Source organism: Bombus flavifrons, chromosome 12 (assembly GCF_040668555.2).
Source record: "Bombus flavifrons isolate JBK064 chromosome 12, iyBomFlav1_principal, whole genome shotgun sequence".
NCBI lineage: Eukaryota > Metazoa > Arthropoda > Insecta > Hymenoptera > Apidae > Bombus > Bombus flavifrons.
In genome coordinates, this window is record NC_138453.1 from 1,749,768 (window position 1) to 1,774,488 (window position 24,721).

General features: G+C 39.1%; 1 protein-coding gene across 1 annotated transcript in view; it reads right to left on the reverse strand.

Moving 5' to 3' along the window:
- Window positions 1-3,291: 3,291 nt before the first annotated feature.
- LOC138185708 (uncharacterized) overlaps window positions 3,292-24,721 on the reverse strand; it is a 43,098-nt gene continuing 21,668 nt past the window's right edge. Inside the window, exon 2 of the mRNA XM_069124869.1 lies at window positions 3,292-6,030. Within this exon, the coding sequence (XP_068980970.1) occupies window positions 3,292-5,637 (2,346 nt within the window). The 5' untranslated portion in view covers window positions 5,638-6,030. The remainder of the gene's footprint in view (window positions 6,031-24,721) is intronic.

The window sequence follows — 24,721 nt, forward strand, 5'->3', positions numbered from 1 at the left end:
TCTTGATTGTTAATCGTTGATCGTTGATAGTTAATCGTTAATCGTTAATTGTTGTTGATAGTTAATCGTTGATCGTAAATTGTTGATTGTTGATTGTTAATAGTTTAATAAACCTTTTTTGTTGAACATTAAGAGTATTTCTTGTTGGCACCTTCACTAACAACCACCTCATAAATATTTATCACAGAATAATACTAAGTACGGAATACAAAATTATTGTCAAATGTGATATGCTTTACTTTTCCTTTTATAACAACTTTACACAAAACGCTTTGAGATGCTTTCTGTCTGAGTTTTAGAGATAACAAGTTTAGATGTCGACTGATTGACTAACAAACTGAGATATATTCTAGTCGAAAGGACAATAGCAAGTAAGAATATGGTCTGTGACGGTGATTACACGAAAATATTGATGAGTATTGACCGTTCTCCACCGACGGTTATTCGAGGGTGGAGTTGGGAAAGCTTTCCCGTGTTTTATCGTAATGAGCAATAACCCTAAGAAACATCTCGACTTTTAAAATGTTTGCAACAATGGACTGAAAAAAATGTTAAATTTTATGGTGATTCCTTACGATTATTATGGGCTCAGTTGATATGTCTTGACATCTTGTTCGAGGAATGGATTATGTTTTATGAGAAGATTACGGATGTAACAGCTGTTATTATTTGTTATTACTGATTTTGTTTGTAATTTGACCTTGAGATAGCCATTCTTTGTATTGATTGCATTTATTTTAAGAGTAACGAAAATATTTTGTCGGGCGGTCAAATTGACAGCTCGCGGTAGGCAAGGCAGAATACAAATTTTTCTTAGAAAATAAAGGAGCAAATTAAAAGTAAATACCGAAAAATATATTGTGTGATGTTTTAATATAACGTTTAAATATGGTTAAATTTTTAGGTTAAATAAGTTCGAGAGTGGTCAATTTGACCGGCTCTGGTAGGTTTAGTGTTAAAAGAGGCAAAAATATTTTCTAGACTGGGTGCAAATGCGGAGCACCACAACATTAAGCTAGATAAGAAACTTTCCTTGGCAGGTACATGTTTACCGTTTGGCAGAAGCTGCCTATCACATTATTTTTAAAAAATGTGTTCAGTATCGAATGTAGACAACAAGACCTTAAAAATCGTTTTCGCACGTTTGCAAAAAGAAGGAGTCACTCTAAACAAAAATAAATGTATTTTCGCTTGCGAAATCGATCGAATGTCCGAACATTATCGACATTCTATCGGATCGCGTGTCACTTAGGAAACACAAGAAATCACAATAATGATAGATCGCCGGTGATCTCTTAGCGTCGCCATATGATTAATAATAATTTTCCAGTCTGGATTCTCCATTGTTTGGTTTACTCGAGGTGGGGTCGTTCCTTGGTTGCCGAATGGAAAATTTCGAGAGTAACACATCTTGGCTGTGTGTCCGATTCGTGAGCACTTGGAACATTTCAATTTCTTTCGGTCACTTGATGGTTGGCTAAAAGCTTGTGGTTGTAGATTGGTAGCACTTCGTTTGGGGAGCACGAGGCGGCTACGGGTTCTCAGGGCATAGGTTCACGCCCTGGGAAACCCCGATGAATCTGATATTTTCCTATAGCCGGATGGTGACTGGTCGGCACCTTTGGTCCCCGCCAGTTTGCCGATCCGGTGCGGAGAACCTCGGAGAAGTTGGTGGGCCCGTATCCACCACTCACCTTACATTCTTGTGGGGCTCCCCGTCACCCTGCACCAGCCTTGACCGGGGCAGGGTGCGAAAGAGTGAGCGGCACCAGGATGGAAACCCTTGTTGACGACCTCGGCAATTTCTCGAATAACAATGGATAGAAAAACGAAGCGAAGAATCGTTTACGGTGCAGGGGAGGGATACTCCAGTACCGGCGCAGCCGCGGGTTGTAAAGCGGGCCCGGCTGCGTCGTCATCGAGCAACCGTGGCCGTCCGGGGGTGGGCCGCCAGGCCCCTGGTCACGTTCATGCGTCTGGCGAAGGGGACTTGCGAACTGGGGAGTCTCGGAGAGGGTCGGAGGAACCCGACGTTTTGACCATCGGCCCGGGACCTTCGCGGGGTGGGATGCGGCGGCGGGAGGTTGAGATCCGACGACGAAATGTCGTCATGCTCTTCCTATTCGACCGTCGCGCGCACACTCGGCAAGCGGTCGTACCGCAGGATTGCTGAGTCCACGGAAAGCGCCACCTCCGCCGCCAACGGCCGCGGCGGAGCCGCGGGACGTCGCACACGGCGGGGGGACACGCCCGCCGGGGATCCGGACTCCGCGCTACTTCCGGCTCCCGGTAAAAGGAAGAAGGGGGGCGTGAGGCGCGGGACGGATACCGACACCGATACCGACGCCGAGGCTGCCACTGTGGCCGCCGCCGCCTCTACCATCCGCGGCGGTGCCGACGGCGGCGACGACATGCGGAGGGACGAAATGAGGACCGGACCGGTCGACAAGCAAGCGACCGTGAAAGAAGCGGAACCGACCCACGATCAGAAAGAGGAGGACGTCGCATACCTGCGAAGGAGGGTGCGCTTTCTGGAGGGAGAGGTCAGTCGTCTCCAAGAGACGGTGGAACGGCTGACCAAGGATCGCACAGAGAGGGCAGCCAAAGTTGATAACAACGACGGCAAAGGACAAGAGGTGGGGATCACCTCTACGAGGAGGACAAAAGAAAATGCTCCCCAGGCCCCAACGGGAATGGTTATGGGTCCCCCTCCCACACTTCCCCCACACCTCTGGCCAGCGTCGCGCCGTCTCCGCTGTCCCGACGAGTCGGGGAGTAATACACGTAATACACGTGTAATATCGGAATGTATTAAAGGTGTAATTTTGTCCGATTAATTATAATTTATTAATAATGGATTGAAAATACAGATATTAGTTAGACAGAAAAACGATGTTTGATAAATGCAACGCTCGTATTTACATCAAATAACTTGACAACTATTTGGTAACTCTCTCTCTCTCTCTCACTAGCAACTCTAACACTCGACAACACTCGCAATTCAATTCTAACGACTCTATGCTTCGACGTCTCGATCAACTCTGATCCTAGCAACACACTCGCTTTTCGACTCGTACACTTTGACCTCTCGGTCATCGCTCCTTGAACCCGAAACCGTCCTTTTTGTTCTAACGCTGTTTATCGTTTCTCGCGTCACTGTTACTAGGCGCTCTTGGATGTAAACAAACCACAAAAAGACGACGTACACGGTGTTTTCTAATTTCAGCCGATCTCCAATCAAAGCTATTCTACGATATTACAATCGGCCTTTCCTGACAATCACATCTGCCCTCAGATGTGCTCATCATCGCCTCTCGCAATTACATCACTATCGTCAGCATTCCACCATTTCATGTGATCGGCTGCCGTGGAAGTTGTACGTGGCCCTTCGTGCTCCCCCTCTCGCTGCACTATGTATCGGTCATTCCGCAAGACCTTCACCACGTGGTACGGCCCAAGGAACTTCGAATGCAACTTTAGCCCAGGACCGCCCTGCGTTCTCTTGATCGCCACCAGATCTCCCATCTTGTATGTTGTCGCCTTCTTGCGTCTCTTGTTAAACGCCCTTCGCCGACAAGAGGTCGGATTGATAGCTCGCCTTCGCACTACCTCAAATTTTTCCGTAGCCGTCTCATTCTCGCTTTTCATTCGCTTCTTAGAATTCGAGCTAGAACTTGTTTGTTCGTTTCTACAATTCGCACGATACTCTGTATATCCTACGAAAACTTCATCGCAACCGTCCGTGTCGTTTCCACTCGACGCTACCGCGGTTATGTTCCTCGCAACCGATTTATCTAATAAAATTTTGCTCATTACAACGGTGCCCTCGAGACAAGCACTCGTGGGAACTACAACTGCCGTACATTCTCTACTATTCTTCTCGATAGGAACATGAAGAGATCCGTTCCTTTTTTCAACTACGATCGGGTTTGCAAAGTCAGATTGAGACTGATCTATTACTTCGTCTTGCTGTATTTCTATATCTACTTTAAACACCTCTGGGAGTCTATTGCAATCTTTTTCCTCTACTTTACGAATAGAAGCATTTCCTTCCTTTATGTTTAATTCGACAGTATCCAAGAAGTCTGTGCCAATTATCAACGAGTGTGGCATCAAGGTATCTGAAATTACATGTGTCGTTATATCGTACGACTCATTATCTGTAATAATGTTCGTCGAAAATTTCCCGAGCGTAAAATTCCTTCCGAAACCGACACCGCGAAATCCAACGATTTGCCGACTTAATATGGGCGCTCCGATTTTCACATGCTGATCTGCTCGCATTAGAGTCAGCTCACTATCGGTGTCTATCAACGCGCTCAATTCGAAATTTTCGATCTTAACATCCTTACCACGCCTTGTTTGTAACGACCGAAACACGCTATAAATTTTTTTTGAGGACTCACCCAAATTGTCGCATTTTGATGCGATGTGTCCGTACTCCCTACATTTGAAGCATTTAGGTCCTCTCAACTTGCTCGGACACTCCGCACACACGTGCTCCGCATCACCGCAATTGTAGCATCGCGCCTTCCTCGCATCTCCAGATCGACCGGGTTCCTTGTTCCTCTCGGTTTCGGACAGCTTCGCCACCGGCTTTACCCTGCTACTCTTCGACTCCTCAAATTTCGTCCTCATCTCCATATCTCTTTTTATCGCTTCGTAGCGCCTGAAACGCTCTTTTAATTGCTCGATATTCCTGGCTCCGTATAGCACAGTCTTGTTCGCGACCTCGTCGGGAATGCCTTGAATAATGTAGTCTATCAAGGATTGCGTATCAACCCTTCCTTGTTTTGCAATCCCGCACATGTGATACATATATTGTTGCAGACTCTCATCTGCTTTCTTCTTTCTATGGGATAACTCGCGATGTATCTGTTGGTCGCTTACTACATTTTCAAACTCATTCCTCAACGCCTTTTTTAGCTTTGCCCAGGACTTCGCGCATCGTTCTTGTCGTACGAAGGCCTGAGCGGAGCCTGCGAGTAATTTCTTAGCATAGGCCACCATGTGGGCGTCTGACCAACCCCACACTTCTGCCATTTCCTCGAAGTCTTCCACCCACTGATTTACACTCAGCAGATCATCCCCGCTGAATTTCTCTAATGAGCCTTCTACGTCTTTAAGACTCAACATCGAACCGACGCATACCTTCTGGTGATACTCATCGCGGTCCTGATACACCGCTCGCGTGCCTCTCCTGTATTCTCGCGCGCCTTGTTTATCGTCCTCGCCTTCACTTTCGTCGGAGCTCTCTTCTTCCGACGATACATCGTTTCCTTCTAGGGCCGCCTGCAGCCGCGCGCGTAGTTCGGATTTTCTTCCCGTTACCTTCAACCCCAAGCTAACGAGACGCGCTCTCAGCTCTTTCGTCCTCAGCTTCTCGAGGTCTTCCTCTCCCTGTTGACTGCGTTCGGCTCTCTGCTTGCTTCTTAGATCTCGCTGGTTTGTTGGTTCTTCGCCACGCTTCGAATCCTTAGGAGTAGATCGACCAGGTTTGCACGCTCTGTTCAACCTGGCAACCAGCACTGATCTCGCACCGGATATAGGCAGATTCATCTGTGCGAGCTTACTTCTCAGCTCCTCCAGCGTCAAATTCTCTTCACCCGACAATCGTTCGTCTTCAACGTTTGCCATTTTATTCTATTCTTTTCTACTCCCGCACAAATAGCTCCGTTAAATCGTGTCGTTCTCTGTCTTATTCAATCCCGGACGAGCCCCCACTTGTAATATCGGAATATATTAAAGATGTAATTTTGTCCGATTAATTATAATTTATTAATAATGGATTGAAAATACAGATATTAGTTAGACAGAAAAACGATGTTTGATTAACAGGAAAACTAAATGCAACGCTCGTATTTACATCAAATAACTTGACAACTATTTGGTAACTCTCTCTCTCTCTCTCTCTCTCACTAGCAACTCTAACACTCGACAACACTCGCAACTCAATTCTAACTACTCTATGCTTCGACGTCTCGATCAACTCTGATCCTAGCAACACACTCGCTTTTCGACTCGCATACTCTTACCTCTCGGTCACCCCTGCTTAAAAACCGAAACCGTCCTTTTGTTCTAACGCTGTTTATCGTTTTTCTCATGCCTCTGCAAGAACTAGGTGACTTTAGTCATATAAGCGCTCTTAAATGTAAACGAACCACAGAAGGAGGACATACACGGTTTTTTCTATTTTCGACCGATCTAAAATTAAACTCCTTTACGATATTATATTATCGTCTTGCAGTTTCTCGCTTTCTTCAAGATCCGAAGGCACTCCTTTTTTACTTAATTGACTAACTCCCATTCTGGCTCAGCCAATTAGGTATTTGTTTATCACTCTTATCACACTTCTCTCTTAGTACGCTTCAAGATCAGAGTGCTGCTTGACGGGAAATTTGTAGATGTACATTCGGTGACGCCGTGGGATTTCTTCCGGGCTCGAACCACTTGGCGTAGTTTGCTCTGGTCAACGGACCATCGACAAGTAGGGTCTTTAGAAACTTGGAATTTATGACTCTCGCAAACACTATCGAGGCTGGTAATCGGAAAAATGCACACACGCAAAAGTAATGAAAGCCACGGATAAAAAACAGCTTTCTCGAAAATAGCTTCGCTGGCGCGTGTGTCATAAATTGTACCGATCATTGGTACACAAAAGATATTTGCTTGTGCATATCCTTGGTCATCACAGGTATTTCCCAATGAAACAGTATAAACTTTTTCTTTTGATAGTTTGATCTGCAGGTTGATCTGTAAAGCAATGTTCATTAGATTTGATATTCCAGAAGTGTCGAGAACCGACTGCGGTACGCAATTTTTAACCGATCTTGGTCGGTTTGCGAGTGATTTAGACTTTGAACAAGTTCATCAACAACGTAGCAAGTTTCCAAGATTCTCGTAGAGCAATGGCGTTGCCAAAGCAGCGACGGAGATTGCTAAAAGCATCATAAAAAATGCGAAGGTATTAGGGTAGGACTTTTATCTTCCATAAAAACGCCACTAGAAAACGCTTATTCGTCTGCACAGTTAATAATTCGAGAAGGATTCGGTCTCATATTCCTATTTTTCCGAAAAACTCGGGCTCTTTCGTAGAACACGATAAAGTAGCTCTCAAAGAAAATATGAGAAAAGAGGTGCAAGGGAAATTGTACGATAAGCGTCACCGTTTGAAGAAGCTATCCGAATCGAGTAAAGACGACAAAGACTAAGTGGTAGGCATGAGACTGTATGGCGAAGATGTGTATCAGAATAATAATCCTAATCCGTATATAACCAGAACGGAAAAAAGTAACACAGTTCGACGAAATGGATGACTCGTTGTTCTTGCTGCTTACCAGCACGATCTGGATCAATGTGATTGTGCACGAATAATTCGTGATCTTGTGCAAACCAGCGCAGCGTGCAAGATGGAAAGCAATGTAAATCGTCTGCAGTCAGGCGTCTCCAGACATTGCGAATCAGCGATCAGCGGAAGCTGAGCCAACTCCATCGAGTATAAACAATGCATCGATCGTAACTGACAACCGAGCTAAGAACAGCGAAACCCATCGCGAGTGCAGCGATGATGTTGTAGGCGATAAGCTCAATGGCGAAGAAAAATTTATTTCTTTCGTATAATCGTGCAACTCCTATTTATATACCTTCAAATAAACGAAAGAAACCGCGCTCTGGCTGATTAGGCCATGGCTAAACCACGATCATATAAACAGGTCTCGATATTCATATACCGAAGCTTAGGGAAAACCATTAAAAAATTGAGTCGTGGCTAGTTGTGAAAAATCAACATGGAAGACAAAAATGTCTCAGACAGAGACACTCTACTCTGTCTATCTTGCAAGAACGCGAACTTTGTTGTCTTACAGGTTGATTTTTTACAATTAGTCACGACTCAATTTCCGGACGGCTTTTCCTAGCGAGTATTGAGACCTGTTTATATAATCGTCAGCTGAACACTGGACACGAGTTGCTTCGTTAGAGACGCATCCCTATGCGCCTGTGGCTGCAGTTAAATATGCGTAACTGCCTATTTACTTATTCCCCTTCGAAAATCACAACAAGCTTGTATAGCAACTGAGCGACAATGCGACAACACTGCGTGGCAGAGAGGGCAACGATTTGTTGTTCTGGCTTCAATTATGTTTGTTATTTTATTATGGTAGGTGAATCAGCGGCAAATAACAACGAGGCATACCAAAAGAAATTTTAATAACGAATCTCTAAAGATAATAAAAACAAACCCCTCAAAATATGGAAGAAAGTGGAGAAACAGTGTAATTATACGGACGACATAATGTTTATTTTATTTCTATATTGTTACATAATTAAATTGGCAACATAAGTATTAACGTTTTGAAAATACTTAAAATATTTTAAAAGCGTTTGTACGGAAAAATTAATGTTCAAAATCACAAAAAAAGGAAGAAAATTATACTAAATGGTACCGATGGCCGCCAATCGGGACGAAACTGGATATGATTCTTCGAGACAGCAGACGTGAGATATAAAATATTAGCTTCGGGAAATGCATTTCAAAGATACTGGTCTCTATATGACGTTCTTTTTCGAGAAAATCAACCTTTAAAATTTGACAAATTTGACGCTTGAACTTAATTAAGTACCGACGAATATCATCGCTAGGAGATTATTCAACGTGCGAAAATAACTCAAAGCATCAAAAACGTAAAATAAAATTTGTCCGTTTAAGGCCTTGTGGTGGATGATTTAAACGTGTTGTTTTATATAATAACGAGACTAGTTGATATATTTGATATTGTCAAATGTATTTAAAATTATTCCAAGTATAGAATACCGAGTTAATTGTCGCTCGCTCAATGTCACTCGATATACTCGCTATAAGAATGCTCGATACTCGTGTACTAGGTAATGCTTACGTTCCCTCGATACTAACTAGCGTTGGCAACGCCAAAAATATTTATTATATGTATTCACGGACCTCACTCAGCAAGCTCCGTTCCTGGAAAATTTACAGATTAACTCTGTAAATGGTTTGATGAACCAGATCTCGCGAAAGTCTATAAACACCTTTGACCAGAAACGAATCGGTGGTCTAAATCTTGACCGTGATCTGCGACGTCTCGAACTTGATCGCCGACGGCGACGAATATCGAGGGTCAGAGCGTTAATTTGTACCTCTACTCGGCACAGTCTCATTTTCAAGAAAATAAAGTTTAGACATGCTTAAATTTATTCTTCACGTACGTTTTTGTATTAGCACATGAATCAATGGAAGATTCGAATCCGAAGAGACTCGTATTGTTGTGCCTTGGAGTGCCAACGTTGTTTTGGTTTGCTAGGTCTAAAGGTAAACAAACTCCGAACAAAACATTAGCGCCGTTATTTGTAATCGTCAACCGGAGTTACATTTGAACTTTTTGTAATACCACCGGTCAATGCAAATAGACGAACGTGCTCTCTAGGACAATCATTATAGCGAATCATATAGTGGAATAGCGAGCGACGATTACGACCGACATACACCATCTCTGTACTTGTATTTAAAGTGATTTTAATATACCACTGACTGTTACAATTTTCTCACTCGTCTCTTTAACCCTTTCGCTTCGAGCGCCGCTTATAGGCGGCATCCACGAGATGACCTGTGGGCACGAACGCGGCATATAGGCGGTGACCACGCGATGACTCCTGGGTCCGGTACCCCATATATCCGGCATCCAAATGATGCATATACAAGTGCTATCTGTCAATAACATATTTTTTCGTTATCAGCAGAACATCTTCTGTTGATTTTATTGACATATTGGATTAATTATTTCTTAAAGTTACTTATTGTTGAAACAACATCAAAACGTTTCACGCAATATATTTTAAACATCTAAACGATCGTACACTGTTTCATGCTAAAAAATCTATTAAATCCATTGACAGTGAAACGATATTTGATATACGGTTCTTACAAAAATTATTGTTATTTAAGATTTAGAAAAACGTATATACAGCAACCACGCACACTGTGCGTATCTCTGGCGTGCGTTTCCGTTCAGTGACAGTACTTCGGCGGACTGAATTGCAGAAGCGAAAGGGTTAATAAACCAACACGTATAATAGCCCACCTCATTTTCAAATTTATTTTCCTCGAAAAGAAAATATCTTATGAAATGTTAAAGTGATTCTCACTTCTAGGAAAGAACCAGCCATTGAGTATTGCTGAAATGCTCTAAATTAATTTGAAGGGCCTCTCAGCCGCATAACCTTTTCTAGGAACATGCAATGTACAGATGGTGCAACGGGGTGTACATGGGCCAGTTTTCGTAATTATATAAATATCCATAGGCCCATGGCTTCGAAGCTCTGTTATAATGCAATGCTGCCAGCGTGCGGATCTGGATTAGCATACATTGTACTTGTACTTATACTTATATTTACTTAAGTATATTTCTATTACACATTCATCCACGCGTTCCTCTCTATTTTATCGAGATAAACTTTAACATGAAAAAGTGCTATTTTAACTTATTTTCACACGTCGCTTAAGCTTCTATTTATTCTTTCTATTATTTGCTTCTGTTTAGAACGGGACTAGCCAAGTTTATGTATATCTTTCCAAATTCAATTTTCTTGCCAAGAGGAAATTCATTGAATATTTTCAACTTATTTTTTCACGTAGGATCAGCCGCTACCTGGTTGTACCACCAACTATGGGACACCCCTCTGTATAATAGTTCTCTGTATAATAGTGTTCTAACACTACGAGAGCGAGAATGTGGATCAGCATAAACTTACACATTATACTTATACTTATACCTTTATTTATTTAAATATATTTCTCTATTACAAATTCATCCACTCTATCATCCACCAAATTATCTAGACATTAAAGTGTGCCAACTAAATGGTTAAGCCGACGTCAATGTTTCATTCGTTACAAATTATAACTTACTTATCTTTGCGAATTATTAATCTTTATGGTAAAATTAAAAAAAAAAAAAAAACGACGTGTTCTCTTTTATTAAATATCATTGTATCATGCGCTACAAGTTACTTTTTTCAAATTTAACTCTTACCAAGAGTAGGCCAAATTAAAGCGCAAAAACTTAGAATGACCGATACTCTACCGATATTCTGACTCTTTACTAATCCAAATTAATACCGATATCTCTCCTCGATAGAATGGTCTAATAGGTTAATATATACGTACATATATATTATCATACACATACATATATTTATCTCTCAATTATATACATTATTCCCACTCATATTGTTATACTAATCGCCGCACATTATATCCAATAACAGTAAAGATCTATAGGGACCTATATCTTTTGGCGCATGATTTCCCAAAGCTAAGATTATACGTTTCAGATCTGCTATCTCATGCCATAATTGCTATCAAATACACGTTCAATGCATTTTCCTATTATATGGAATCGCTTACTTGAGTTTTCTCTCTGCGGAGTTACAGCTCGTGAATACGATCACAGTTAAATATTCTCGCTAGAATGCGCGCACTTACAATAGTGCTTTCATACGCACAGAATTTTTTGCTGTGCAACAACGATTCACTTGTCGGATTGCTGTATCGCGTGGTGCTCTAGTATTTGTTAAATTAAGAAAATTAAGATTTTGTGTTCCTCTTAACGAAAATAGAAGACGGCGAGTTTCTTATTCTAGCTTTTGAATGACGACGGTGGGTATCTTTCTATTGTTGTTAATAATTGCTTTAATTATGCAATACGCTTGTTTAGTATCGAATATTTTTATTTTTTTGCGCCCCCATAATGTCAAAAAGAAAGGCGGAAGAAAAGGTAAGTTGCGAGGAAAAAGAAAGTCTGTACAAACTTTAAGAGGCTTTAAGGATGGCTATTCCACATTGTAGAAACTGAATTAAAATTTTTGTTTCAGAAGCAAAATTTAAGATAACTGTATTTTGAGATCAGTTGATAGTACTCCTTCCCTGCCACACATTTAAAGCGAGTTAAAAATCAAAAACCGCGCTCTGCCTGTGCCGCCAGCGTCGTCGCTCGCCTACCATTTCGTGTTTTCATATCGGGTGAACCACACGAGTTTCGAAATGTCGGGAAAAGGAAATATTCGTCATCTGAATCAGAGCATTTAAGCAGCAGCATAGAAAGAATAATCAGAAATTGCGTTAAAAGCAAGATAAATCGAAAGCGACGTAAGCGAATTTACGACAAGTTACGACGGATTCTTTACCGCTCTAATTTATTAGAAATCCAAAGTTGCTCCTTCGGGTTCTAGCCTGATTGAGATTATATTTATTACTATAAGAAATCAAAATCATTACTTTCGTTTTCTAAAGAAGTGAAAGTTATTACTTTCCTTGCCCGCCTTATCGGAAGTTAGTACTTACCAAACGAGTTGTTTAGGTGTCTATCTATCAAAGAGTCCCTTCGATTTAATTAGGGCGGTACAGTCCACCTAACTCAAGATCGTGTTTAACATATTCGCGATCAAGTGCGGATAGTGCAAAGTTAAAATTAAAAGTGTTTCTCCCAGCAACGAAGCCAGGGTCACAATCACGAAACCAGAATTTCCAATCATAATACGAGAACGACGAGTAGAACGTTGCCGATATACCGGGGAGCTGAACCGTAGTAACAGCAGGCAGCAGACTATACTAATGGAGGAGACAAGGCTGAAACAAAAGACATTAGAACACAACCAGAACGATACTACTAATCAATCTAACCGTAATCAATTTGACGTAACAATCTCGGCAAAGTATGCAATGCTCTGGTAGTTTAAATGAGATTGTTCTTAACCGTTTGAGTCCCAAGCAGCGCGATCGCGCTGTTTAGATTTTGTGTCGAAAAGTCTCAGTGCATTTGAACGCTACGGATGATTAATGATATTTTGTATTTCATTGTTATCTTTTCAATAATTTTTATTGAACAAAACTTGAAATATTTATAAACTAATAGTACGCATATATAAATACATAAATGTATTTCATAAAGTAAAGTAAGCACCGCTTGATTCTCTTCGCAATCGATTAAGACAAGCGCTGTCGCGTTATTCGGGATTTTTCGACCCTGTTTTTTCAATGACCCGTGGGACTCAAACGGTTAAGGCAACTGGTCATCGATGCATAAATAAAAGACAATTGGCAAATGCCATAAGAGTCCATATTGCATTATGATGGGAGGATATTATAAAACAATATCTTCCTAAAGGAGACACGAATGTCGTTATAAAGAAATATCCTCCTCCCAAAAATTGTTTGTTCGCTTACTTGCCAAAGTTGAATTTGGATATAAGGGATTCTCTTCAGTCAACTGGTGTTAAGAGGGACGCAAGAATTGTCGGAAAACAAGAGAAAATAACTGTTGCAGCAAAAGCCGTCGGTGCTTTGCTAAATGAATAAAAGAAATTTGACTTTGGCCAATTTAAATAGCAATTTCAGAGATACTTTGAGAGAGGCGTTGCCGAACGAATTTCTATTTGGGAAGGGGTTCCAGGAGAGGTTAAAATATTAAGGAAAAAGACTTAAAATTCCTACCGAATGTCAAAATACCTTTTCATTCTCAGGTTTCTTTTTTAAGTTATAGACCGTTAAATAGAAATTGGTCAATTGAAGAATTTACTATAATTATACGTATGATTAGTCAATTAGTAAGCAAAGGTGCTAGAGAAAGTTAAATGAGTTCGTTCATACCGAACATTTTAAATTAGAGCATTAGCGGATGACATCAAAATTAATAAGTCCCGAGTGTTTTATTAGTATAACCGACTTAAAAGACGCCTAATATTTAATTTCCATAGCAAATTTCGATTCGAATAGAACCCTTCAGATTTAATTTCGATAACCTTTTGCGTGAATTCAACCATTTATCGTTTAGATTAAGCGTGGCATCTTTCATTCAATTTAGGCTAAAAGTGGCGTTAAAGTGGCGTGATAAAAGAGATGTATGGATATTATCCACCTCACATTCTGATGATTTCGTTGAAACAAAAAAAAAAAGAAAAAAATGAATTATCAAACTGACAAACCAAAGCGAAAACCAAAGTGTGTAGTAGACTACAATGCCTTGATGGGCGCAGTCGATAAAATCAATATGATTTTGAGTTCACTTCACTGCGTTCGAAAAAGCACAAAATGGTATAACAAATATTTTTTCCACCTCCTAGACCTCGCTATATATAATGCATATATTCTTTACAAAAGTGCTAATAATGAAACTGGAACATTTAAAAATTTTCATCTGCTTCTCGTAAAAGATATTTTGCAAAGATCCCCACCACGCAGGGTAAAGGCTAAAGGAGGAAGAGTTCATTCACAGGACCTTCCATTTCGGTTAACGGAGAGGCCTACATCCTGCATAACTGAAGAAAATAATAAACATTCTTCACGACGAAGATACGCTGTTTGCGCTAAACATAATCGCAGGACTGATTCGCGTTACGAATGCAAAAAATGTAACATTGGCTTATGTATTGAACCCTGCTTTGAGATTTACCATACAATACAAAATTAAATTAAATTTTCAATTTAAAAGATATAATTTAAAACTTTTATATTGTTCATGTTGTTATTGCTTAATGAAATAAATGGTTATTAATGCTTTTCAGGTCACTGCATAATTTATTTTAGTTATAATCAATATATTTTGCAATGAAGATTCAGTCTGCTCAACTTGCGCTCTTTCGTAAATCATACGCAGTCCACGGTATGCTTCTTCGTAAAGAGTGGGCAGTCCACGGCGCACGCTTAACGTCGGACAACGCAGCGCTCAAAGGATTAAAGAGGATCACGAATTGGCAATAAGTGTTGTTAAAGGCAGCCTATTTTGGATTACGTTGTTTCACCAAAGAGTCGAGGAGATTGCGATACTTTACTACGATTTGATAATATAGTAGTCATCTCTTATGTTAGCAGAATGAGAGTAGTACGTTTCAGAATCTCAATAATCAATCGCGTTAAATTTCATAATCAAATCTTGACGCGAAGAGAGAAATATTTGGCTTTATGCCTCATATATAAAATCCAAAGAACATACAGAAGCTGATAGAGAATCTCGTAGAGTAGAACCCGAGACAGAATAATCCTTACGCAATAAAGTCTTTAGAACCATCGTAAATTATCTCGGTAAGCCCGAGATCGACCTATTTACTAGTCGTATAAACACGGAATGTGAGCGCTATGTCTCCTGGTTTAAACACCCCAATATTAGTACAATAGACGCACTCACGCTAAATTGGAGCAATTATTTCTTTTACGCGTTTCTTCCATTTTCTATAATTTTAAGAGTTCTTTGAAAGGTTAAGAGCTATTGTGTGACAGGAACGATAGTAATCCTAGACTGGTCGTCGCAGGCGCCGTATCCATTGTACCGATCAATGCTTGTAAAAGAGCCGTTAGTTATTAGGCCAAATAGTAATTTATTAATTTCTCCTAATAGAGACCCTCATCCACTATGGCGGAAACTATCCCTGGTCTTGACGATATTATTCGCAAACGTTATGTTATTCGTTTCGGGTATGGAGTACTTCCGAAGAATAACCAGAAATTATATCTTCTTTCAATTAAGCAGTACGTCTTATAGAGTCTTAATGGTGGAGCTTTTGCCAGAAAAATCTATAGATTGGGACGTTCTTGCGTGTCTGTATCAGGAGTTTGGAAAAGGAACTAAATACTGTTCACTCACTAGTCTTTAGTCGACGATCTCTCGTTTACTAGAACCAGAAGCATAGGACAGGATAACAATATAAGGAGATTTTTCAAAGGTGTAGCAGAGATAAGATTATATAATCCAAAATACAACGAAACGTAGAATCCTAGTGTAGTCCTTGTCTTTTTATCTGATGAAGGTTCTAATGATCTTTTATTCTTCGAAAGGTTAACCTTCGAGACAATTACTTGCCTTGATCACTAGCCACAGCATTCAGACTTTAACATTTATAAGGCTCGAGAATAGTAGAATAAAACTCGATTAGTTCGAAATAAGAATACCTGATAGGATAAAGAATTCTGCATTAAATAGAAAACGATCTTTATTTATAGTAGCTCAATATAAGTAGAAGATAAATATTTTAACATTCAACAAAGAACTTTTTAATCTCTTTTAAAAAATAACAAATTATGATTATTAACGCATAAAACAGTACGCTGAATCGATGGGTCAAACGCGGCTTAGAGAATAGTTGTATTGATATAAACACACACACAACACAACATATGCGTCGACTTCTGTTGCCAAGAAAGAAGGTGTTAATGTTGATGTTATTCGTAGAGCAGCTGGATGGACGGAATGAAGCTCACCAAATTTTATGATCTATCGATTATACATGACGCAAATGTGTTTGCAAATGCGATTTTTGAATCTTAATTCATATAAGATAACTTTAAGATGATAAGTTGGAATGGTTTTCTCAGATGTTTATTTTTAAATTTTTTCTTTGTGTAATCGCTATCTTTGTTTTAATAGGTTTGGGTATAATAATAAATCTTCATTCTTCTCCTCTTGTAATAGTTGAATTTACACACTTTTCCTCGAATCTCTGGTTGCCGTTAGATGCTTTAAACATCTCCCAAATCATTTTGAGGAAGAGAATTACAATTATATAATTAAACAAACCTAAGTGAAACTCAATTATAATTGTTTCTCGTTTTTCAATCGAATACCCAAGCCCAAATAATAACGGCAACATTTTAAACTAGCGACACCCGTGAACCGGTGGACGACTGGCAACGCTGAAAACACAAGCAGAGCGCGATTTTCGCTTTTTAATTTGCTTTAAACGTCTGGCAAGTATTGCAGGCAAAGGGCATTACCAATTTATATTCTCGGAGGAGGCGCTACAATTATAATTGAACTCCAATTAAATAAGTTCCTTTAATTATCTAATTAATCATTTAGGACAGGGATGATCTCAATTTCAATGGCCTTGAAATATGTCAACTTTTTCCTATACGTGTAACCACCTCCTGGTTTAGTTTCCAAGATATTTGCAAAAAGCTATCGGTATCACTACAATGAATTATGATCATATGTGTGTATTTGTGACCCAGTCACGAGCATAGTTAACACGTTTACCGCTTACTTGGCCGCTTAACGATCTATTTACATCCATCAGCTATCAAACTCTATATCTTTGTATCATATTTTACGGATCTAAATAAACAGCCTCAGCGAAAACCTCGTTTACAATTGCATACGTGAGGCTGTAAGAAGTGTCTTGGAAAACTTTACTTCAATACTTCACATGCTGCTCAGACGTAAAAATTTAGTTCAACCAAATAACACCATGCGAATGAAGAAATATTTTTCTTAAAAATTCCTTGATAACTTGTGTGTAGTTCGTATTGAACGAATTAGGTCTTTACGAGAGAGCAACGAGTGCGGTGAAGTAAAATTTTCAAAAACACTTCTTACTGCCACGCATACGCAATTCTGAACGAGGTTTCCGGTGAAGCTGTTTATGTAGATTTGCGACAACATAATTTCGGCGATCGAATAATTACATTTTTCGATATAATAGCAGACATACGTCCAGTTATAACGTTAATAATAACGAGTATTAAATTGAATCAAGTACAACTTAAAATGAATTCCAATTTAATTGAAATTTAACCCAAACTCCAAAAAACTACATACCATTAAATATATAATATTAAAAATACTTTTGCCTGTATCTCGGAAACTAAGGCCGAGCGGCGATAACATGACAAGAAAAAGTTGTTCAGGGTGATTATCTTGATAATATGTTTCAAAGTCATGGAAATCGGTGAGGTCGCTCCTGTTGCACATAATTACCAAAAATGACATTATGCGATAACTTTAAATACCAAGATAGGGGGGTTGTTTGCACGATTTGTAAGAAAGCTAAAATTAAAATGATTCTAGTAAAGGAAAAGTGTGGCAAGAATGGAATTTAGATTATTTAACAGGGAATCTAAACCATAGAATGTATAACGACAGGATAAGGAAGTAATGGAAAAGGTGATCCCTGAGAATTCCAACTCTAAAGTGTTTAAGATATTCATGCGCATATAGGCAAATATATAGGGTATTCGGCTACAGGTGTCAGGAAATTTAAGGGGCGATTCTTGAAGCCGAAACAATACGAAAATTAAGAATAAAAAAATTGCATTTTCGGCTTTGTTTTGTTATTGACAATTAAAAATCGGCTAAAATACCCCTGCACGCGAGCAAACTTCCTTACATGAACGAAAGGAGGTAAGCCTAAGCAGCGGGGCTACACGGCAATACTCAATACGGCGAACGATACAGCCTTTAAATAACATTAAACAAGGAAGCAGATTTATTAATCGTTTTCTTTTTTTGTATAACCAAATTAAAAAACCAAATTAAATTAAAAAGAAAATGTTTTTATGAGTGCAATAGTTGTTGAGGTAGTGCGATTTTCTTCATGATCTACACTTCTTGCGCGGACAATTCAAGAACGACACGCGTGGCTCGCAACGACCTTGCCCGTTGTGCTGAAGCTTCGTGACTATTCACTGCGAAAATTGAACAACTTTGCAAATGTTTTTCTATCTTTTATAAGCATCCATTCAATACGAAAAAACATCCACGTTTAATACAAATAATAAACTGTAAAATGACGCCTGTTGCGTCTTGTAATGTTTAATAGTTTAGTGTTGACGACTTTTTTTAAAAAATTGGTTTTAGAGAAGTGTTTTTTTAAATTTTCAAATTGCATGGAATCCCAGATGGATCGCAGAAATCGATAGAAGCAAGTTCCGCTACGTTAAAATACGAAAGTTATAGCATTTTCCAATTCAGCAGAAATGATTATCACTGAATTTTAGCCAAGCGTTTGAATGAAAACATTTTTTTACATTTGCATATCAAAATATAAGTCTTCCAGATAATGTACTAAGATAAGCTTATATATTTTTATTGTAAATTAAAAATTTATAAACAATTTCATTTAACAATTAGTCTTATCAGAACGCAACAGGTCTCATTTTATAAATAATTTTATTAGCTACAACCTGCTAGTAAAACTTCTTCAAGTACGACAAATAGTTTTTAAAATACAAAGCGAAATGTAAAAAAAGTGGTTCTTTTTCGTTTAATCAATATTTTGTTTATGACGCCCTGGAATAAAGTGTTTTAAAGTCGCTTATTTATTTCTAAATACTTAAAATAACATGACAATAGCCTGAATCTTAATGAATAAATAAATCACAATAATTGGATTAAATTTCTTGTTCTAAGTTTTACTTCGATTTAATGAAATTTCGTAAAAATTACTTTACATCTTTGTTCTTCATTTTTCATAGAAATGTTATTTCCTTTTTTAAAAAATAAACTATAAACGGATAATTGTTAAATTGCTAAACATTTTATAATAATATTCACAAGTTGCTTCCTGGAATATGTCCACTTATATAACGTTCATAGTCTCTTTGCAACCTCGAGATTTCGTTTCTTTTTAATAATAACCTTTCTGTAGAAATCACAACTTTTCAAACATAAAGGAGGTTATTTCATATCTCAACATTTTGACATAAGTTTAGTACGAGACAGTATCGTTGTCTAGTCGTAAATTATCAATCGATATAGGACAGCCCATATTATGAACAGATAAACGTAGGAATTTGTACTAGACGATCTCTATCTCAATACATGTTTGGCGGAAGTGTTGTCGCTGCCAGATGAAAAGAGAGTTTTGCGTTTCGTCCCGGGACTACCGGTGGACTCGTCAGTAAGGCTATGCCCGGTAGTCCCTGCCTTAAACGTAGAGGGAGTCTCGCTAGGTGCGGTATTTGTATCATGACACTGTATTTCGACCACAAGCGAGATGGACAGACTCGTCGTCGTCGTAGCCCTGTGGTGTTGACGGTTGGTACCCGCGGATCGCCCGGGAGGTGTTGCGCCGCGTTGATGCCTCGACCTGTCGGCGTCCTGTTGGTACCGATCCGCCACACATGGATATCGGTAATAAGGTAATCAAACAACCGAACAATATTCCAAATGTGGGCAAATTAAGGTAAAATAAGTTAAAAAACTGTATAATTATGGCCTTATTTCATTACAATACTCGTAAATACAGTAAAAGAAAAAGGCAGTAATTAATTAATGAAGAAATTAAAAATTAGAAATTTGAGGTGAGCACCTTGAGGAACACACGATCTAACGATTATAATATTGAAATATGAGCCATAGAATTGTACCGGCAGTCGACAGCAAACCTTCCAACGGTTTCTGTCCCGTGGCTTGTATAACATCAATCCGCATCAGAGACCATGTTATTAAATATAGGTTTGGGGTTAATATTTAATAGATTCACACAGATTGAGTTTTACTTTCTATATTTCACCACCTCGTACAAAACGTCTGAATACACCGGATACACTTAGATAATTAACACGTGGTCCACTTCTAAGACAAAAGAGCGTCGTTAGAAGTCGTACCAACTTAGCTTGTAGGAACTAGCGATTATACCAACTTAACGTTGCTCAACGGACCAGGCCGCATACCGCGGGCAGGATGGTAGCCTGATGTCTACACATCCTTGACACGTACCCTCAATAGTCTTAAGGACCCACCATGGATCTTGGCTTTTTTCATAGTTAAGGTCCTTCAGACTAAACACGTATCTTTTATTTTAAGTGCGCCTTTTATATTTATTGCTTACTACGTGTTGACATGGGAAAGTTAGTTTTTTTCACGTTCGGTGTCCTCCGTTAGCAACTTTCTCTCGAGGGCGTCTAAAGCCCTTCCTGGTCCACCAGCCTTCTTATTATCCAATCGGAAGCGGTGTCTACTGTCCTCACTTTCCTAACCAAAATTGTCATCAACAAATCCGATGGTCCCGTGTCCTTAGACACACCCATCTCTAGCTTTCCTCAGACACAGTATAGTCATTAAAACTCACTTATTCTGTATCCTTAGAATAGTCAACATATCTTTACCGGTTTCTATCCTTAGACCAGTCGCGTACTTGATCAGTGTATGCTCAATTGTAAATATTAAGTGCAAAAAATAAAGTTTAATAAAAAAGAAAGTTAATGGTTGTGTTACGGCTCAGCTGTCTTGTTTTTTTTTTATATATAACCCTCAATTTTACGTGACACTTGCTACACAAAGACCCTATCCTTCGAACAACATGATTGCCAGATATCGAAACATTTTCATAGCATATTTGCAACTAGCCTAAGGATCCGCTATAAATCATAGGATTTCTCTTGCTAAGATTCTTCGAACAAACAAATGGTCTTTGTCTTAGCATTCCCTAAATTTATTACCTACTACAGAAAGATACGGGAAATCTCGTTTTCCCCACGTATGATGCTTCCCGCTAGCAACTTTCTGTCAAGGGCGGTTAGCATTCTTCCTCAATCATCAACCCAGAGATTAACCAATTAACGGCAACATCCATTTCCCTCGCTTTCCTAACGAAGGCTTTCCTCGACCAATACGATGATCTCGTATCCTTAGACATACCCCATCATAGTTTTCGTCTGCAGCATCATCGTGACGGGAAGTCAGTTGGTAGTCGGTAGTTGGTAATTGATAGTTGATTAGAGTTTCTCGACGCATCTTGAGCAATCATCATCCGAGCTTGTTCCGCGCATTCAGCTGAATCGCTATCATAACGCATCTATCAAGAAGTCGAACTTGTAACCGCGAGTACGAACCGCTAAGTGTAATCGCGAGCTCTCCGTAAAGTGTACATCGAGGGTATTGTTAATAAATATACTGTTAATTATATTCTAATTAATTATACTCTAATTTTACTACAGCAGCTATCACGACCTATCTTCACCTCAGAATTGAACAATTTGTGACCTGCCAGATATAAAGTTGCTGATCCAAAGTAGAAAATATCAGATTTGCCATACCCTTTTAGTTTGGATAGAAGAATGGAATGACAAACAGTGACCGGACAGGTAATTATGGTAAAATGACAAATTAGGGCTAGTTAATGGCCTGCGAGCACCTGAAATTGCGTGTACTCGGGCTTCAGGTCGGATTATGTAATGATCGGTTCGATTTACAATTCGAGTCTCGACTTTCGATTCGGCGTTGGACACTCGATTCAGAATATAATCTTTCTATCATCTTGTACCTAACTAACAGTTAATTACAATAATAAGATGAAGTAAACATATGTTTATTGACTAAAACATTTTTCACATTTTTAACAAATGTCCTTCTAATCTTCTAAATTTTTGTCATCTGTTAAACACAGGTTTAATAAAATTAAATATATAGGTACTTTTCAGGTTATATTGATAGCAATTTATTATACCTTAACAACAGTTACATCTGTATAAATGGGTATACTTTTCATTCATCAGAAATGTTGAGAAATAAAAGAAATTGTGTAATAAAAGAACTTTTGTTGTTGAAGATTTCGTAATAATGCATATTTGGTTATAAATAATAATATAATAACATCAAAGTATATTTTTTTCAAATATAGTATATTATATATTAAATAAATTCATAAAATAAGTCAAAAGCATTTGTTTTATATTGCCTATATAAAAATGCGTGATAAAGTAGAATGTTGAAACCATGATAGTGTTGTATACTATACTTAAGATCAAACTCAAAATCAAATATTTTCCAAAAATCTTCGCTTAAGGGGCAGAAGAAATTAATGCGCTAGCATGAAATACATAAATATATATTTCTTTTACATAACTGAAAATGCAGATTTTTCAATACACATGTAGTAACTTAAATTAGATGCTGTACATATATGGTATGTCAAAAACTGTTAAAAAAGTTAAATTGTATCATATTTGCACGACGGAGAAAGATTGTAACTTGTAATTTGGTCGACAAATTATGGAGAACTATCAATTTAATTTGTTTATATCAAAAAACTTACCTTTTATATGTGAAATTCTCAGTCCTCTGCCGTGTCATAACTGTACAATTTTCTCTACAATCCGTGCTCATTGTCAGTAAATGAATTTGAAGTTATTTACTAATTTTCCTTTTTATATATACTTTACAATAGTCATATTCATCTTACCTTAATCGAGTTCACTTTATTGACAAAAAAATATTTACAATCTTTGTCACCACTTTTACATCTCGGTCCCCTATCTGTGAAATTATTTGTAAAAAGACGGGTACTAAGAAAGAAGTCACGTTGATGTAAGTAAAAAATAGTCGGATGAATTTGGTGCATCTCTTACGTTTTGTAACAAGTGATCATTTTTGATTAGCTAAAATTGTAGAATCGTTGACAATCACCTGCTGCAGCCAATCAGCTTTTCAGTCCGCTGGTTCGTATTATATTCTAAATTTATCATCTTGCTAAGTTTTATTTAATGTAACGTAAATATAACATTGGCATTCAACTTTCTGTTTAATATCAGAACTGTATAATAATTCGCTTGAGAAATTTTAACATTTAATTCCCTGATCTCAGTCCTCTGTCGTGCAATATGATAGGAGGCTGAGAGAAGTAAGTATCCAGGAACCTGATTAAACTGTGTGTTGATTGTATTTATATTACATAGATACTTATAGAATGTCTTGCATTGTTTAGGTGAAATTGTAATGTAGTCTTGAACGTTAAAAAATAAAGTCTACAATTTATTTATTTTAGTTCATAATAAAGGAAGCAAGATTGACAAGCTAATGAGCTTGTTTACATAAGGAATAAATATTCATTAGTTTTAAAAATTCAATGACTCTTGTGTCTAAGTTTAACTGGCAATTGTCAAGATTGCTAGCTAGTTCAGTTATAATTAATAAGAATTGATTGTTGTTAAAATTTAATTATTTCTGTCTTTATCTTCAAGTTTCGGGAACAATTATCAAGAGTGATTAGTTAATTATAGTTATATACTAGTATAGTACATATAGTATAGTATAGTATATATAGTATAAGTATAGTTAGTTATAAACTAGATAATTACAAATTACTGTTGATGTTGGATGTGTAAATTTTGTAAATAATACTTGAGCTATCTAAAACTTTTTTTTTTTTTTATTAACGTGGACGAAATCCGCACGGACACCAGGTCGCTTCTGGGGAAAAGCGGCGTGGTAGTGCCGGACTCCAACCGACTAAAACCTCCACGATGACCGTCCCGGCTGCGATCGAGAAGGGCCCGGGAACCGGTGTAAGCGATACACCCCCCCCCCCCCAAGCTCAATACGTCCAAGAATGGAGCGATGTGCAGCCACGTCACATCGCGCCTCGTCGCCGGAGCCGCCGTGCCAGGAAGTCCGGTACCCCTACCGGGCTGCTTTGTGGCCCCGGGGCGTTGAGCTGCCAGCGCATAAGTTTGCACCCCACCGGGGGAAGCGGCGAACCTAGTGAGTCTCACCGAAGCGCGTCCATGGCCTCTGCCGTGCCCTCGCGGGTCAATCCTCTCAGGGTGAGAGTACCGCACCCTCACCCTCTCCGCGGCCTCTTTTCGAAGCATGACTTGCTCACAGAAGGAGGTCACAGCCCTCCTCCTTCTCTCGCTTACCAACAATGCCTCGAAGATCGTCGGCGGCGAGAGATCCCAACCGATTTCCAGGATGAGGTCGTGGCGCGGCCGCGCCCACGCCGGGCAGTATTCCAGCGTGTGCTGCGCCGAATCCACGCTCGCATCGCAGTGGTGGCAGCGCGCGATTCTTCCCGATTCGGTGCTGATACTCATCGAAGCAATCGTGTCCGGTGAGCACCTGCGTCACCCTGTAGGTCAGGGGAGGCCCGCCTCCGTCCAACCAAACGTCCCAGTTTGGAAGGACGGCCCCGAGGACCCTTATCCCCGGCGCACCCGCTC